Here is a 20,336-nt window from a genome sequence, read left to right as displayed (position 1 = left end):
TTGATATAAACAATAAGAGATTGAATTAAATTAATTAATTAATCTAATCGCGGTTGTTTAAAATTAATGAAGGATAACAACCCAGACTTGATGCTTGTACACAGGGCCGGCCCTAGGTTATTTGGCGCCCCAGGCAAAAACTAAATTTGCGCCCCCTCCCCTATTAATACTTGATGAGCGCAAAAATATAATTCAAATTATATAAATAATATATTATATTTGACAACATGCTCTTTTTTACGATTGTGGGTATTAAAGAATTTATAATTTATTTTTTGTTGTGATTTTTTACGTGTGAAATAATTTAAAGAGTACACAGTAGTGTATAAAAACTAATATCAGATTATATTTCTTAACAATATTGTTTGATAATTTTAAGTGAATATTGCGCCTTTATTTGGTATCACGGCGCCCCACAAAATCTAGCGCCCCAGGCGATCGCCTGTACTGCCTGCCCCTCGGGCCGGCCCTGCTTGTACATTGTGTTATTCAAAGAGAAAATTTAGTTTCAAGAAAGCATTCACCTGAACTAAATGAGATAATGTAAATATTTTGTGAGGATAAAAACGTTGAACACAACAGACTATTGCTTCATACCAAAATAAGATGCTTTTTTGCAGGAATTGCCTAAAAAAACTCATTAAACTATTTTATATTCTTTATGCGTTTTTGAATGACAAACCTGAAATGACACTTAATAGTAAAGCATTTGAGTTATATAACAGATATCTTCGAAAAATTAAATTTGTCAAATAAACAGCTGCAAGTAGCAAATAAGACCCTTACTGATTCAAAATCCAAGAAAGTCTTGACAAATCAGCCTATTTTAATGATATAAAGGCATTGAAACATTGTTGAAAAAAGTATATAGATAACTACAGAAAATTAAAGAATTTTAACTTTATTTAAAGAAACATGATTTCAAATTGGAAATTAAGCGACTGTTTGAAACTAAAATGTACCTAAAATCATTCCCTTCTTATTGTTTATCTTTTTTTCTGAACAATTCGTACATATTCAACAGAACAAAAGTATGAAGCTTTAATTGTGTCAGTATAGGAAACTTATCAGTATTATATCCGATTCTATGAACTTTCCTCTTATAGTTCACGGAAAGGTCCACCATCAATAATAAATATACCTTTGCCGTGTCTAAAGCTGCCGTAGATAAATAACGCGCCGAAAGAATCGTTTTGCCCTCCAACTGTTGTTTCGCTAGTTCAATCTCCTTCTTTTTCAATTCAAACACTACTTGAAATAAATCACGCATGGCTATTACTACCTGCAAAATAAAAATAGCAAATTATTACAATCTCATTGGAAATATAGTTAACGAGTTCATACTTGACTAGCTGCTTTATCGGTTTTGATGCCAAAAAACCGATGGCCCGTGTCCGGCGATCCGAATATATAACCAAAAGCCCTCGAATCGCTCATATCTTGAGCGATGAACGATATCTTGTGAACTGGATGGTGATATAACGAATCCTGAAAAACAATAAAATTATCAGTACACCCCTAAAAGACAACCCAACAACCGTCATAACCCATTGTTAGTAAAAATAAAAGCATCTCAATATCATGATTGTATGAAAGCTTACTCCTGTTTTCTCGTCGCGCAATCGCAACCCGTCTATGGCGACGTGAATCGATATCCTTTGCTTGTGCTCGCCGGCTGCCCTTATGGCCATTTTCAAGTCGGCCAGAGCCTCTTGGCACATCCTGTCGCCTCGCGCTTCGGCCACTTCAAGTATGCCAATCAACTTGGCCTTGAAGAACACCCCTTCACCGAGGAAGCGTGACGGCTCGTTTTTATCTGCACAACGCTCACGCACATGCCATTAAGCATTAGTTAACCAAATATAAATAATAATATGCATAATTTTAATGGATTGTTGCGGTAAAACTCTTCTAAATCAATTTCCATTTTATGATAATAATTTAATTAAATTAGTAATATTTAAAATGAGAACTCTGAGGTAATAATGCCTCACCCGTTTCACTCCCTAATAATATAACATTTTTTTAAAGAAATTACATCACTAGATACATATCATAATTTATTTAATACACTTTAAACTAACATACACGGTTAATATTGTAGTTACTCTTTTTTAAATAGCATCTAAAATCAATATCAAACCATTACATGCACTCTAGATATTATTCTAAAGCGCATGGAATTAAGAGTAAGAGTATTTATCATATTATTTTAACACAGCATTTTAAAATTAATTTTAATCTGATAAACGATAAATTTATATTGAAATTGAAGTTTTAGTTTAGTTAACATATATTATACTGTAAATAACTTGCAGTTTAGATTTATCATTTTGATTACATCATAAGCAACAAATTTAATGAAAAAATATTGTTTGATTTTAATTTTAATTAAACTGAAAATGATGCCATAAAAACAGCACAACTCCAAAAAAGAATAGCTGATAGTTTGACATCTGATTGATAGTTTTTATTTATCTGACAATTTTAAAAGCCTGGATTTAAATCATTAGACACATTTATTTTACATTTCTACATACAATTTAGTAAAACAAAAAAAATGCCTTAATTTATATTGATTCTAGACACCAATTGGTATATTTAAAAGTGAAAATGTAAAGCAATTCTCAGAAAATATTTTAATTAAATTCGTTATTATGGTTATATTACAATGCAAAAAGTCTGTTCGCTGTGAGTATTGATATACAAATACGTAAATAGGTAATGAATTGGAAATGCCTTTGACCAAACTGTTTTACCAAACAGACAAATATTAGGAATAAGTATTTTTCTCGATCTAGAAACAAATGTTTTAAAATTTAATCAGTATAAATAATTACGAGAGCTGCAAAATTCTAACAAGAAAAAAATACAGCCAATCAAGTCGTAATTTCAATGATAGTGATCGGCTGCGCTCTGGAACATACAATTGATGTTGAGAAAAGCATTCATCTCTTAAATAAATTCCTGTTGAATTGAGCAACTATGCTTTTGACTTATTTGTTGTCATGGCAAAGGCGAGGTGAGTTAGAAATTGAAACTGCTTAATAAACACATTCTCACCGTAAAAATGTGGCAGTCAGAATCATGCCATTATATATTCAATTGCATGAAATTCTTAAGTAGCATAATAGTACGACCAACCTTGAGAAGCAGTTTATGGTGTGATAATATACTTATATTCAAGGAATTTAAGATATTTTCTAGGTAGCCTAAAGCTTTCTCTTGGTCTATTATATTAGTAATTGAGTAAAATGTGTTGCAAATGGCATCTTCGCTCAAGATGAGAAGATATTGATTGCCGCAAGCATTGCTCGTCATTCGTCAAAACATTCGCGTGCTTATAGCGAGATATGCAGAATGTTACTGCTTTACCGATTAAGTGGAAGTAAATAAAGTGAACGAGAAAGGTCATTTTGCTGTAAGACAACCATTCAACAAAAAAAAACTGTAATACAAATATTAGTGTTTCTAAATAGAAATTAGATGAGTTTTACGCCATATTAGTAACAACACATTAGGTATATATATTTATTTTAATAACAAAATGATCCTATTTTTATATTAAACGTATTTAACTGCACGTCGTAAACTTAACCCGATATACCTATACATAATAAATTACAGACAAAAATAAACACAAATCAACAATTAACGGGAACAGAAGGAAGAATGAGAGAAAGCGTGATGACGACAGTGAAATGGTGATCTTTGTATCCATGCACCCCGATAAAAATTAACCATAAAATACCCGACACCACTACTAAATACTAATCCAAGAAATCTATATAGTGCAACCGTGCTCGTGTTATTAACAGCTATAGTACAAAATTAGTGCCCAAAAAGTTTGTGTCTGTCGAGGTTTACACATCATGGTATATATATACATATATGTATGTATGTACTACGTCAATCGGCACATTTGTATAGTTTTATCTACGTAGTATAACATAAAAAAACGAGTCGTGCAAATTGACTAAAGTTATTTACACTTCTCTCGCATTATCAAGACAATATGTAGCCTAGGTTATGTAAACTCACCGAAGGGTCTTAACAGATGCTGAAAATGGCAGACCTGCATTCTCAGTTTATTTTCGTTAATGCCTTCTTCAGGAACAAAGACGAGACAGAGCGGTCTTAGACCGTTTTTATCGCAACACTACAATCTTCACAATGCGTAAACCTGCCAATGGTAGTCGAAAAGCAAAAATTTGTGAAATATTTTATTATAATTATATAGTTTATAAAATTACATAAAAAAGACAAGCGTCAAAGATTCGTTATCATGGTTAACTACTTGATGTATCAAGTTGGTGTATATGAAATGTTGGATTTCTTTAATCCAACGAAGCTCTTCATTATAACATTTCGATGAAAGCATTATATAAATCAATATATATGTCATAAATAAAAGTACCCTTTTGATTTTAACAAAACATAGTAAATGTTAAATTATATATTGGATTCGTCGAAACACCGTATTTTTTTATATAAAAACGAAACCTTTCAGTTTGGTGTATAAAAATCTAACATAGATCTGAAAACCTTTCTATATAAATCCAACATATCCAGATATTTTCATCGTTTGAAATTAATGGTTCTCAATTTTTAGTTAATTTTAAATAAAATAATTACTGAATTTTGAGAGTGGAATTGTTTATATTAATTAATTAAAAATAAACGATATGTGTAAATTTGACGTTAAAATAATAATTATTCGTGTACTTTTTAAATGTTAAAATATAATATTTACATACATATTTATATATTATAGATAGATATAAATCATCATATACATATGTTTATTCAACATTTCATACACCAACTTAATACATAATATTATATAGTAAAATACATAAATATACATATGGGAAAATAGTGAGATTTTAATGTGAATTCTCTTGTAATTATTTCATATTGTCGATTATTACATAACGGTATATAAAGTGGATCTATTAAACGATTAAAAATATACTACATACGCAACTAATGTATAAATCTAATTATAATATTTATATAATAAAACGTTTTTCGATCAAGTATGGAGATACTCAGTGCATTGAAAACACTTTAAATTAATATTTCCTGTTATATCATATTTTTAAATGATGCACCATTAAATACGCCGAGAGAGAGGATACCCCTTATTAAGCTATCGTCGTAGTGACATGACTTAGTAATTGCTAAAATAATGTTTTCATTCATTGAAAAGAAACTACAAATATACTCTGTTTTGGCGAACCACATGTACAGAATGATTTAACGCAATTTATGAACAATAAATTTGTAATACATAATGAATATGTAATAAATTTAATGATTTTAAAAATAAAAATATTGCACTCTATATTACTCTGGTTAATCTAAGAGTGTATCATTTAGGAGGAAAATATTTTATTTTACGCATGACTTGTCATAGTAAATTGGCAAGTCAAAATTCACGAGTATGTCACCATAACTAGGGTTCACAATTATTCGTAGTTTTTAAATATTCGAATATTGAATAAAAAATGGATCAAGTATTCGAATATAAAAATATATTTGTATTTTTTTCGATTTTTACCGATATTAATTTATTTAACAATTAGTGTAAAAAATCAATTAAATGCATGTAAAAATATTTTTTATTTATAAAATATTTATTTTAATTAATTATTAATTACTTTCATAATCGTTAATTTTTTTAATTTTATAAAATATGCATAACATAATTCTGTGCGAATTGGTGATCAGTGAGGGCGCAATTTCAGCTTTTTAAAATCAGCTGCGATTGAATTAATTCAGCAAAATTTATGGAACATTTTAAATACATAATTTTATCGAATTTATTGTACATACAATAACTAAAACTGTTTGAAACGAATTTTATATATAAATATCAGATCCATATCGGCGTTTATTTTTTGCTGATTTGCATATAAATTAAATAATTAAAAATACATTAATCGAGATCGAATTATTGAACTGATTGAATAAAATTGCGTCTTGAATCAACAAATACAAAAACGTAATACGAACTTCATAAAAAATTGCGACGTACACATGTTTTTGAGATAAGCGTTAATCGATAATAAATGGTGGACCTTTCCTACATTTTGTTTCGTGCAACGAACGAATTCTGCGAATTTCGGTCATAGTAGACACAAATAAACATTCTATTCGCAAATGTTTTTCGAATGCGTAAAAACATTTCTTTGTTGAAAAGAAGCGTATTATTGTCTCGCATTTCGAAACAAAATAAAAGCGCATAAAGGACCGTGGTTTTTGGAGCGGCACTAGTCACTCGAGTATATTAAGAGAAAAAACGAAAAAAAATCATTCAAGATAGTACAAACGAATATTCATATAATCATATAGTTGAAAATCGGGCGAATAATTCGAATAATCGAGTATTAGATTAAGAACTCTTGATAAATAATTGTCAGATAAACAGCATGAAAAATAAAAAAAACGTAAAACATTTTAGCTGAATTATATATAAAGGCATTGCCGTACGCGACTCATATTACATTATTAGAACAACCAGATTGCAGATATTTCTATTTGTTTGTTTCAAAAAATATATATATTATTAATACTATCTGAAACAGATATGTGTCGTTGTTTTTGAAAGTGGTATAAGTCTATTGATATATTTATGGATTTGCATTTGAATCAACCTAAAAATTCGGGTAATGATTTTAAAACCTTAAACTTGTTAAATTTTATTATGTAATAAAAATGTTGAAAAATAAACGATAATAACAAATTATGAAAAATAGCAATTTTAATTGAAGTTGGTTTCTCTGAAATGTATTTTTAATGTAAAAATACTAATTATTATGAAGACATATAAATAAAGAAATAATTACAGTTATATTATATTATAATAAATTTATAAGTAAACAAGTATGAAAAGTAAATTACTTCGTTAAGATAACTAATAATAACAAACTTATTTATATTTCAATCTTATTTACTCCTTTACATTTAGCATAGTGAAGTTATTATGGTGAATAGGAGGTATGTAATGCAAACATGTTCAACTTTCAACAAAAACATTCCTGCAATAACACTTTACAGTATTTTTTATTTTAATTAATGTATGAGGATATTATGCACTATTGACTGTGTAATTATAAATATAAAAAGAAGATATTATTATTTGACTAAAACTATCATTAACTCATTTTTTTCAAAAATATACTTACACCACTTTCAAAATAAACATTCATATATTTTGGTTTTACAAAAAAATTGGTTGTGACAAAATCAGGAAGCATGTACTGGTCGCTTTAAATGTGTCTGTAGTAGTTTAGTTTACTTGATAATACTTAAAATTATATTATAAAACTTATCCATAAAAAAAAATTTTAGATTGGATTTTTTTAAAACTCAGTGATTTTTTAAATTATTTTGAACTAAATTAAAGTTAAAAACATACTATTTTAATGTGCGACATGAATCGTCGAAATTAAACTATTTTTTTTTACAAATATATAATACGCTGATTTCAAAGCTAATATATTACTGTAGTCGATTGTATTATTTATATGGCTTATTAATAGTACTGAAAATAGAATGTTTATATTTAGTACATATAATTTTCATATAAGTCATACAATTTAATCTGTGGAAAAAAAATAATCTTAGTGGAGTAATGCAGCTATGCGTCACAAATGCGACTCAAATAAAAAACCTATACATGCCACAAAAAAAAACAATGACATCAATTGATTATATATATCACTGCAACTACAAAAAAATGTAAAAAATACTGCATTTTTTGAAATTTCGCTTCTTTTACTTTAAAAAATATAATTAAATATGTATCATGATTATTAAAATATAATTTTACGTAAATCTAAAAAAAATAAATCGAGATTTAAAAACAGCTGAAAACAACCCGTAATTTTACTTGGTAAAATATTACACAATGTAATTAATAGATTGGATGCTGATTCCACATTTCACCCTGCACTTTATAAAAAAATCTATTAGGGTTAAATGGTAAGTAGATGGGGGGCAGTTAAAAAGTACTGGAGTCAGTTGATTCAGATGTGAAATATATAACTGAAATAAGAGTATGATTTAATGAATATAAAACGATCATTTAATCATTCTGCACACGTGTTCAACAACCGATTCGATTCGACACACCCTTCAACAACACAAAAAAGTCGCAAAATCGATACAGCGTGTACTAAGACACATAAAAATAAATAAATACACAAAAAACATCTAAACCCTTCGTGCACTCATGCTCGGCGCGCGTGAAGTTGTGATGATGAGATGCGTGAGGTTCGCCATGGAGACATATCATATCACACATGAATGAAAATTTTGCAGTCAAACTCACATTTGCAGGGGCTCGTTTTCTTGCGTAATGTTTGCATTGGGAACTCGGCTTGCGTAAGCTTGTGGTTGAACATAGAGGAACAGAACGTTTATTACAATCTAATGACGTATGACACAAATCTTCGTCGTTGCTGTATTGCAGTCTTTATTTTATATGTTACTTATGTATTATTTTATTTCGTATTTTTAGGCAAAGTTTAACTCGTTTTTAGCGCGCAACGTATTGGCTTTGTGGACCTACATCGTGCGAGTATAAACACTTGAACTTGCGCAGGAACATGTGATGTGACCGTGTGCCGTTTTTGCGGTGATGGGGTCGTCGAAGCGCGGCCCGCGAGCGGCCGCCCCGGGCGCGCGCCCCACCGCCCCAGAGAGTGAGCCGCGCGCACCCCTGATCGATACGGACCTGCGCCCTGGCGCGGCACGCTACGCTGCTAGCAAATGTCAAAATACCTGGGGTGGCGCCCTTTGATCAATCGCAAGGGTTGGGCGCACCGACGTGCTATTGTGTGTAGCAAAATAAGGGGCGAATCAGGTGTTCAACGCTCGAAAAGACACTCAGTCGTTTTGCATGCAGTGCGACTGCATATGCACTCCCCCGAGTTATGGACATGTGTCACTATTTACCTTGCGTGCGCGAATTAGAGCTCGTGGGCCACAACCGACACATCGAATCCAGGGGTCGGAATGGATCGGAACGCAGCTTCTCGTTCAACTAATCGAAAAAGACCCGTAATTTTCTCATTGCGCGGCTCAATCGTGCACTTATGAATAACACTGTCCTAATTTCTACAGATATGACAAAAATTAAGGCGAATCAGAAGTTTATGAGAATATCTATCAACACTCGAAAACACAATTGGATGTTTTACACGAAAAGATACATTAAATCTACATATATTAGTTCTCTGGTTGGATCTAGATATATGTCCCTATCTTCTCGCGTGCGTTAATCAGAACCCGCGGGTCGCTACTGACAGTCGAGTGTGAAAAATCTTCCCATTCAATTAATCTAGAAAGACAAATATTAGACTCATTGCGCTGCTTGTACATCACGATATTTATTAGTACAAAGCGCGAGATTGCGAGCACAACGCACGAATACATGAGCGCGAGGATGACCAAGAGGAGAGCGCAAAAAACAATTATCCCTTCTCAGAAGTCAAAAATCCACGTCAAAAGCAATTAAATCGTGCCGTCGCCATCGCAGTAGAAACGCAATTTTTCACTTATGAGAAGTAATAATTGTTTTTGCGCCCTCCCATTGACCAAAATACAGTTTAAATACATTTTAACCAATACTTTTATATCAGAAGTCCATAGTATTTTTTATCATATTTTTAAAACATAGTATAATATCCAAGTACAGGCAAACTATATAGTAATATTTTACCCTGAGAGACGAGTTGGCTTAGTTTGTATTTTGGAAATAACCTAATGAAAGTTCGAAAACTATAATTAGTTTTAGAACTTTCATTAGGTTAGGTTTGGGTATGAACAGCAAATGGACATTTCGCAACTGTCAAATAGCGTTTCATAAATAATTTAGAGCAGCATATCATTTCACTAGCGCCTATGTAAAATTATATTTTCACTAGTAGAAATATAAATATATTGGTAAAAATGTATTTGGACTTCACTAGGGAAAATATAACTTCACTAAAAATACACATTCACTGTAACTTTTAGACATCGCATGTAAATAAATTGATTTTACTAGCAACTGCCAGATAAATTATATTTATGCTCATAAAAATATATATATATCTATCGGTAAAAATGTATTTCGATGATTTCACTGAAATGACATATTTTAAAAAATATTTTCGAGATAGATTTGACTGTTTTTTTCTTTAAAGGATAACCCGAGAATTTCTGGTTTAGAATCAGGGACGTAATTTCAGCTTTTTATAGGGTAGAGGCAAATGTTGACCATTCAGTGGTCGTTTTTTATTTCAATTTCATTAAGATTCATAGTAATTCCTTAAATGACATGCAATTTTCTGGCCAAATTCAAGGGGAGGCAAATGCCCCCATTACCCCCTCCCCTCTCCTCTCCCAAATGACGTCCGTGACGAATAGCTGAATAAAAATTCCACCTCATCACAGCAAAAATATAATTAAAAATACATCCAATATGGTTTTATATTATCTGAAAAAGATAACTCGGCTCATTTTTCTATGATTTGTTTAACAACACCCTCAAATGAAGAGTTGGTTTCCAGTAAACTTCAACGTCATTTAATAACACATCTTAGGACAAATCAAAATAATATTTTGAGATGCTAAAAAACAATTTAAAAATTCAATCAAAAAGTCTGAAGAAATTTTACTTAATTCCCAAGAAAGCTCAAATCGTTTGTTACAAAATTGCCCAGCTTTTGGCAAAGAAGAAAAAAACACACCCTGGTTCCGAAAACATTATTTTACCAGCATTGAAAATCGCTGTTTGCATAATGATTAGTGAAGAAGCCATCAAACAAATTAATACCATTCGTTTGTCAGCCCACACAATATCCCGTAAAATTTATGACATTACGTGAGACACTGATGATCAGCTTCGCGAACATTTCACTGAAGCAAAAAATGAGCTCGTAAACTTATGGGTAAGTACAGACATCAGCAATATAACTCAACTAATTTCATTTGTTCGAATCATCAGAGGTAGTAAAACCATAAGTCAGTTTTTCTTTTGCTGTGAATTCAATTGCATCCTTCTCACTAATAACATTACTATTGTATTACATTGCCTATATATATTTTATGTTCATAAAACAATATTATTTTATTGTTACTATAATAATCATTTATTCGTTTTTATTCATGCTGATAAAGTACATTTAATTTTTTTGGGATTTTAAATTTGTGTATCGCAAAATAAATTCTGCTCGCGCAGTGTGTCGTAATGTAAAAAAGTTTGACAGACACTGCCATACATAGGTTTACCATACGTTCCGATTTGACCGGGATTTTTCCGACCGGTTAGTAATTGTGTCCCTGTTCATATATAATTAGCTTAGTTTTATCGTGATTGCCATATCGTGATTTTTTCTTATTGTTATGTCAGTCATCGCAAGACAATGCATAAACGAGGTAGTCAAAAGTGTTTATTTTGTCTGTGACATATTATTTATTTTGAACAATTTAACATATTAATAATAATATGTAGATGTGTCTATGGAAACAATTAAAAAAATATTTTAATTTATGAGAGGCTAGATTGAACAGTACCCAAAATTGATATAGATCTTGTTTTCAAATGATTGTGGTGAGAAGTACGTAAGATTTTTCGATTGACAACTAGCACTTTACAACAAAATAATCTTAGCAATAGAGACAACGAAAAATAGTGCAACTAATATTGCTGATGCAGTAAAAAGCAGGGGTTCGAATCGCTATTTTTTTCATTTCGGTGTGGGAGTTCTAATTCTTGAAACTCGCGCAGTAATTACAGTATAATATATAAGGGTGGTAATAAGGATGAATTAGACATAAAATGTAAAGGATGGGACCACACAAAAGCTCTTGTTACGTCTAGAAAAAAAGGGTTTCTCATAAATAATATGCAATTTCAGAATATGTATTTCTTTGTTGCGAAACGGTCACGGGAAACAATATATTACCGGAAGACAAAAGCACCGTAAAGCTATAATATTCCCGTTGCACATTTCGACCTCGGAACGATGTCCACTAAGCAACTGTCACTTTTTAGAGGCGCATACATATTTCGATTGTTGAAGAAACGAGGGCAACAATTGGCAGATGGTTGTGATTTGTCAGCGAGCTTTGCAGCCTTTGATACTTAAGGCTGGGTTCTAATGAGGGAGGTCAGATACGCGCAGATACGCTCAGACACAACTCGAGGCCAGAGAGGGACTTCACCAGACTATCATTGCAGCAGAGTTACTGACCTCCACTACACTGTCGCTGCCACAAGTACAACACCTCTGAGGATCTTCCACTGACATCATCCCTCCGCCAGCTTCTCCACCACCGCTCGGAGAATAACGATCTCGCCCATCATAGTGTGTAACAATATATGTAATTTCAACTAATAAATTATTACCAGTTTCCAACGATATTTTTCTGTTTTTTGGGTGGAAATAAACGGTGATGGAAAAAATTTGAAAATTGTGAAAATTTGGAGATTAAAAAATATAAAAAAACAGATTGACACATTTGGTTGAATGTAAACTGTTTCGCATACTGTCAACATCGTTGTGTTGGGCTATGGATTAATTTGGATGATCGCAAAGTTTAGACGGAATACGCTGTTGGCAACCACAACGGTCTCGGATGTAAAGAATATTTTTGTAAATTGATACAAAATTGTTGATGTCAATTGTTACGCAGCGCTGCCGATTAAACTTCAGCATTTACTATACATTGGGAAAAACAGCAGTTTATTAACAAAATATCGCTAATTCAGAGATATATCAGCTTATGACAAATACATATATATTAAATGTTTACACTACATAAATAATTTTCTTTATAATAAATGGTAGTACAAAGAAAAATATTCAAAAATGTTGTGCTATGCAGAAAAATTAAATGAGTTTTAAAACAATATTAAATCACAAACCAAATATTTTCTTTTACAAATGTTCTTGCTTGTGTGCAAAAATTCAACACTTTTCAAGACAAGCCTATTTTTAAAATATTGCTATAATGTAGTTATAATATCAATATTCTTTGTTTATCATAATTTTGCTTCCATAATTATTTCTGATTATTATTCTTGATAAATCACTTTCATTGTTAATAGCCAACAGTGATGAAGATTTGTATGTTGGATTTAAGTGCTTTAGTGCTATAATTGATTCGCCGCTAAGCGTTGATGGTATGTAGTTGAATTTGAGTAACCTTCTATGCATGATTCACATATGTATATTAAACTGAGCAAAATAAATATTATTGCGCGAATAATACTAACAATAATGATACATTTGGATAAATAAAATATTTTGAGGACCGAATCATAGTAATTCTTGCTAAATAGTAATAGTGAGCGATACGTGTTAAAAGCGTAATAAATAAAAAATATTTTAAATACCTACGCTAAATGTATATTTGTTATACTGACGCGCGTGACGATCGGAGATTCGAACGGATTACCTAAACAAAGGAACCATCGGTGTCTTTACAAAACAATGTTTTCATATTGACAGTCAGTGGAATTTGATACTCAGATTAAAAATATCCCATCACAGCGTTTCCGATAGTAAAAAAGGTAACAGACAATAACAAATCTATTTCCACAAATTGTCGCATTGGTCGAACAAAAGAAGCCTCCCTTATCTTGTACATGGCGTACATCAGACACTTGCGTTAGAAACCTACATTAAGTTCCACTAGATTTATCTGAACTCGCATTAAACGGAGCTACGCCGAGTATAATCGACAACACTTGAAAGATCAAAGAAGCAGCCACTTTTTGCCTAGGAAGCTCGGTTTTAGTTCATAATATATTTTTCTGTAGCTAATTGGTCCGTTAAGACAAAACGCAGTGCCTAAGGTCTATGCACTATATCCATAGTCTGCCCTAGCTTATTTAGCGCCCCCAGACAAAAACTAAATTGCTCCCCCACCCCCCTCCCCACACATATTATCAAAACATTACATTTAAAACATGATCTGATATACATTCAAATATCATACATCAATTATCTTTTGAAAATAATTTAAAAAAATATAATAAATCAAAACAACTACATAATAGTTGTTTTATATATTACAATTATTAAATAAATTGACGCATTTAAGACTTAAAAATAATAGAATGCTAAACAGCGGCGAAAACAACTGTATGGTAACCACAGAACAAAGAATATAATAGTAGCTAACCAAAGTGTGCATAAAAAAGCGACGAGGTGCAGAGAGTAAAATATACGGGTAACCGTATTAACATGAGACTATCATCTCATGGTAACATGTTCTACAATAAGGGGAGCTAAAATATTTTTTTACTCTCTGCTAGGCTAACATTAAAAATATACCATTAAATTTCAGTGCAATCCATTTTATGAATGTAAAATTATTATCTATTAGGTGTTAGCATAAGTTGTTTCCGTTTTTTTTTCAAATTTAAACATGCAAAACAAAGGCGAAACATATTGGTAAATGTTATACGTCATTCGAAAGAAAATTTTCTGCTCTGTGTTTGCTTTTACGTTAAAATGGAATATCAAGTAGACAAAAGTGAGCACTTTCGACACTTCCTTCTGTTCACGTTCAATCAAGGGAATAAAACCAGCAAAGCTGCTCGCGATATTTGCGCATACTATGAATGAAAGGACAGCTCTTCGATGGTATTCGCATTTCAAAGATGGTAATTTTGAGCTGAAAGACATGGAGCATTCCGGACGACCAGTCGAATATGAAGCGACGGAAAGAATGGGTGAGTCATGGTCAATAAGCAACGCCCAAAGCAAAACAAGATTTGCATCCGCGCAAAACAAATTCTTCGAATCAAGACCGGATGGTTTTTATCGCAGAGGCATCGAAAAAGTTGTAGAACGTTGGCAAGAAATTGTAAATACTGAAGGAGGATACATTATTGACTAATTTGTTTTATATTTTTGTTGCTGTGTTCTCTTCATTTGGAAAAAATGGATACATCTTATGTTAATACCAAATCTATATGTACATATTTTAAAAAGTTATTAGAATATATTATGCAGTTTTAAACATTAATAAAATGGCGTTTTAGGACCCCTGTGCAATTGACATGTTGTCGAAAATAATGGATAAGTTCAACAGAAAAAAGGTGTGTTATATAGCATTTATAAACCGAAATAAATAATACTTTATTTATTTAGGCTTAACTCCGATTGATTGATAAATATAAAAAAATATAGAAATGATTTTTTTATATTTATCAATCAATCGGAGTAATGATAAACCTATCGAACGTATATTTGTATCGTGTGCTTTAGAGCTAATAGTAGGGGCGTAAACCTAAACTTGCCATCTCATTCTCAATTATGAATAATGATGAAATGGATAGCTCTCGAACTGATTGTGTTAACGCAAATAGAGTATAGAGGTCAAGTTATAGGCATATAATATATGTGTTTCAAACTACGTTAAACGCATTTTTTTAATTTACTAGTTACACAAAATTCTCAATTAATAAAAATATAGTTTTTCTGAACAAATTATCAAAAATATTCAATAAATATCACAACTTATGTTCCAATATACAAATAAAAAACTTTTTAAAATCAAAGCAATATTTTTTAATCTATGTATTTTGATTTTCATTAGTTTAACGTAATTTTGTTTACAAAAAACACATATGTTTTTAAAGAAAATATATATTAGAATTTATATGACTAAAGAAAGCCTTTGTTATACTACAAAAAGTTTGCTTTCGAAACAGTTAAGCTGAATACTCAATGTAATTTCTGAATGATTATTAAGCAAATATTTATTTTTAATATACTATTCTGTTATCGGGGCCAAATGTTCTGACCAATTCTCACTCGCTGCCGCTCGTTCACACCTAACCTTTAAGATACAATTATAAATCACATGTGAAAGCGGCGTTTTGCTACATAAATTCGTTATTAAGATTAGGTTTGAATGAACGGCAGCGAGTGACCGTTGATCAAAACATTTGGCCCGCAATAATAGGAAAGTACAGACATACAGACTTACATGAGACTGTTTTTACTTTTATGCGTATATAGAAAAGAGTACATTTTTTTTAACGGAATAAATAAATTACAAAACAATGCAAACCAGTGGTTTATAATCTCTTTCTCGTACCCAATTTTGCTATCAATTTATTTAGGAATCAATTGAAGAGCTTCGCATCTCAATTAATTGAATGCCAACAGTATTACGTTGCATCAGCAACATTGCACATTCACTTGAATTCCAATGCTAAATGAATATCTAAAATAATCGAATATATGTATAGTATGTGTATGCACAGTCATTATTTTAATCAACGAACCGCGATACTGAACAAAATTGACATTTCGCAATATTGGGAAACATAATAAAAACTATATCATTAAGTTCAGGGACAGCGCGAGCTTCCAATTATTTATTTTTTATATAAATAACTACTAAAACAATACTTATCGCGCGTTTGGCGGTCGAATCGAGTCACCGACCTCAAAGTGTTTATTTTTTAATTGTTTATATGTCTATCTCCTTCGAGTGTGTAAACGGCTAAAAACATACAGAAGATGACCTAGAGTTCTAAATATATAAGAAAATGTGCCAAGGCAGCCTTATATTTCGAAATACGGACCTTTGCGAAGATCCATCGATCGAATACTGCTAGGCGAGCGGAAGGAGCGAATATCGATGATTTTTTGCTCAAAAACTTTGAGAAGCTGCCAGCGAATACCGGTATTTTGGTATTCGATGACGAGAATATAGCATAATTTGAATTACGTAATAGTGGATGAGCAGACAGAGAATGTAAATTTAATTCTAAATCGTTGGAAGTATAAGAATAATCAGTACCACAATTACTAGTACTACATTTTATTGAATTGTATGATACCAAGTGCTTAAAAAATCTAAAATATGTCATACAAAGATAATCACGATTCACACAATTACAAGATGTTTTAAAACCATTGTTCTAATATTTTTTTAAAAATGGAAAATGAAAAATAAATAATGGATTATAATAGAACTCTATTTGAAAATTGTTTATTTACGCCCATTTAAGACAGCCAACTTGAAAGTTTAAATTTAAGTCATATCTCGTTGACAAACGCGCTCATAATTGCGTGCCTCGCTCGCAAGGAGACAATCACAATAACCACATTTTAAAATATTTGTAAATAAGAAACGTACACGCGTTTTTCAATTCATTCGTGACTCCACGGATTTGGTTATGATAATTAATATATTTTATGATAAAATGGTAACAATTGCGCAGAAATTACAATATTTTTAATTATTCAGTATCCTCATGTTGCACTGTAATAAAACGTTTCCGGTACAATAATCAAATCAGAAAATTCTTTCTCGAATAAATCGCGGATATACAGACGAAAAAAAAATATGATGTGTTTTATTGAGTTGTCTTGTATGACCAATCTTTTAGACTACTGAAATAAGTGATAGCAATCTATCAGTGAAAGAATTTTAGATATCTTTCCCCCTCTCCCATCCAAATTATGAGTATAAAATAAAATTGATTTTCAGAAGAAAAAAAATTATTGAGACCACTCGTAATCGTAAAGACTTATATACTAAATACTAATTTATAAAAGCCTATAATACTAATTTATTTATTTGTGTCCTATGGACTTCATCACCGCAAAGTTTTTCAATAGTTATTAAAATAAACGATTGCGTTTCTAAGCAGACATCCAAAAATTAGTATCCATTAACAGTTTCAAAGAACTTGAGCAAAAAAATATGAACAAAGTCGAAGATCTGCAATTATCTCCGCAGAACAAGTGTACTAAAACAGAAACCGAACCTAAGATTTTATAAAACATAGAATGGCAATTTTACAGAACTGGAAGAAAATACTTAGTTAATTACTTAAGAAATTTCATCTGTAAAAAAATAGTACTACTATCTACTTAACTTCTGACTAGGAATAAACGAGAATTTGGCCGAATCGATCAAGACAGTTCGAGAAAGAAGTTGCTTTAACGTTGACCTTCCGATCCGGTTCTTTGCTGAATATAAGAGTTCAACCCGATCTTCGAGAGACTCGGAGATTACGTGATGCAGAATTACGGCAAAAACAGATGCATATAGAGATTTATATTTTTCATCAATTGTACAGCCAATTTCAAAGCTGTTGTAAATTAAAAATAATTTATAAAAAAATGTGCTTTGCCTGAGTGATCACCTATTCATTTTTTGAATTACAAAGTTTTCTTCTTAGGCACAGCACCTTTTTAAATAATTAAAAACAATAAAAAATCAGGTACATTATAAATAACATTGCAATGCAGCGCGTTTTTTGTATTTCACTTTAAATTACCATTTCACCGAAAGAAATGTCTGTAAAAGTATAGAATGATTTGCTAGTATACTGTTATTTCTTTAAATAAAGTATTTAATATAATAATTGTAAGAAATTTTAATACTTTTTCATTAATTGCTATTATCTACAATTTTTTTATATTTCATTTATAATTTAACATTTTATTTAATGTTATAGTTTATAGCAGGGGTGGCCAACCCAAATGATATTGCGGGCCACTTTGGAAATTCATCATATCTCCGCGAGCCACATATAAAATTATATATCCCCATATTAGATTTAGATACACTATAAACATTTTTTTGGAGTGAAAAATTGTCTATTATAAAATAAATATATTTTGTAAAAGTGTGATGAATCTCGCGGGCCGAAAAAATGTTCAAGACAACGCGGGTTGGCCACCCCTAGTTAAAAGCCTATCATCTACTGATTTTTTTACTATAACAACTACCTACATGTACTAAAACTTTCCAAGAAAAATGAGGCCTTATAAAAGCTAAATTACCTGTCAAATTAACTTAAACAAAGGTATGCGCTCTTTTATATTAGATTCTAATCCTTTTAAAAAACATTAATCATCCATATTTGCCTTTGGTAAATATTACTCTTATACTTATATAAAACGTAGGTATTAGATTCTTTACTTATCGATTTAAGTTTTATATATAATACATTTTATTAAACATGGCAGACATAGCAATTGATTAATTTAAATATTAGAAAACGCATTATATTTTAGCTTCCTATAGAGATTTTTTTCAGTATATATTTTAATATAGTATCATTAATAAATTTACAAATTAATTATTAATCTGATAATCCTATAATTAATTACTATTTAAATTGAGCAGTTTTAATTTAATCGTATTTATAAGGACTCTTTGAAGCCACACAAATAAAAAATAAATTAATATGTCCCTCATGTCAAATGGTTTTCAAGGTCAACAATCATCGTGCATTAGCCGACACGTTAAACTCCCCTAAGTGAAAAGAGTAATTAAGCACAATAAAACAACATATCATAAACACATCTCAATTTAGAAACGCAATTTGAAACAAATAATATAATATGTACACAATAATAAAAGTTAATGTTTATATTTCTTATCCTCTTTATGTACTTTTATTACAGCAATAAATATGATATATGTAATTGAGAATTCCACATTAAAAATAGGAAATACCGAAGAAGATAAGGGAAAAGTTTATTTTGATTAAATTAATTCAAAAGACAGAATCATCAGGCATCTGTAAATTAGTAGAAAGTGCATATATGTTTGTATTTGAATCATCATATAGTATGTAATAAATGTAACATCATCTTAATTTACAGATGCGATGTATATTTAATATATAGACATATTTACACAATGAGATAAACGAGAGGTAAAGATACTGTACAAGATAAAACATTACCAAAAAAAAATATGTATTGCAGTGAAAGTCTACATTTATTTTATTGAAGAAGTAAATAATATTTATTTATTGGTAATATTTACAATAATAAAATAAACCTTAAATATATTTATTTAAACAGCCCTTTCCAAAGTTTAGAAGTGATCTTATTAAAAATTAAAAGTATTTTAAGTCATAGAATTAAAAGAAAAATATATTTGAATATTTCATATCGAACACATAAAAAATTATACATAGACAAAAGCTTACAATGAAAAATAACCTTACTTTTGACAAAAAAAATGCATAATAGACTCACATACGATATCCAACATTAATATTTTGTATTAAATCTGCATCGAATAATTTGTCAAAGCTCAACAGTTCATTAAGATTTACATATTTTATGAATCGCTGGAGATGTATTCAAGTAACGGATTGGTATGACAGTTAACGATTACAAAATGTATTTTGTTCGGCGGAAAAGGAATGTAGAATTATATTGAATTGATTGGCGTACCGTTTGGGCCGCGCATGGCGGCAGAAGCCGCCGTCTTTAACCTCCGTCTAGCAAACAATCTGACATTTCAACTCGACTTGAGAGAGCTTTCTCAAATCATCGTTAGGT

At 30.7% G+C, this 20,336-nt stretch overlaps 1 protein-coding gene across 9 annotated transcripts in view; it reads right to left on the bottom strand.

Moving 5' to 3' along the window:
* The window catches only part of Dab (DAB adaptor protein), a 27,518-nt gene extending 7,182 nt beyond the window's left edge, over nt 1-20,336 (bottom strand). For 2 of the 9 annotated variants that reach the window (XM_088189257.1, XM_088189260.1), the window contains exons 1-5: nt 20,229-20,336; nt 4,042-4,183; nt 1,602-1,816; nt 1,345-1,488; nt 1,142-1,282 (exon numbers count right to left, since the gene is read on the bottom strand). In XM_088189257.1, the coding sequence (XP_088045383.1) occupies nt 1,142-1,282; nt 1,345-1,488; nt 1,602-1,816; nt 4,042-4,081 (540 nt within the window). In that variant the 5' untranslated portion in view covers nt 4,082-4,183; nt 20,229-20,336. Of the gene's footprint in view, nt 1-1,141; nt 1,283-1,344; nt 1,489-1,601; nt 1,817-4,041; nt 4,184-8,338; nt 8,397-8,578; nt 8,790-20,228 lie in introns of those variants that run through there. The other 7 variants (XM_088189258.1, XM_088189259.1, XM_088189264.1 and 4 more) reach the window with 7 other exon arrangements.

This window comes from Plectrocnemia conspersa, unplaced genomic scaffold (assembly GCF_051122295.1).
Source record: "Plectrocnemia conspersa isolate PC_06_02 unplaced genomic scaffold, ASM5112229v1 ptg000008l, whole genome shotgun sequence".
NCBI classification, from domain to species: domain Eukaryota; kingdom Metazoa; phylum Arthropoda; class Insecta; order Trichoptera; family Polycentropodidae; genus Plectrocnemia; species Plectrocnemia conspersa.
The sequence above is the reverse complement of the archived record's forward strand: the minus strand, read 5'-3'. Positions and strand labels throughout refer to the sequence as shown.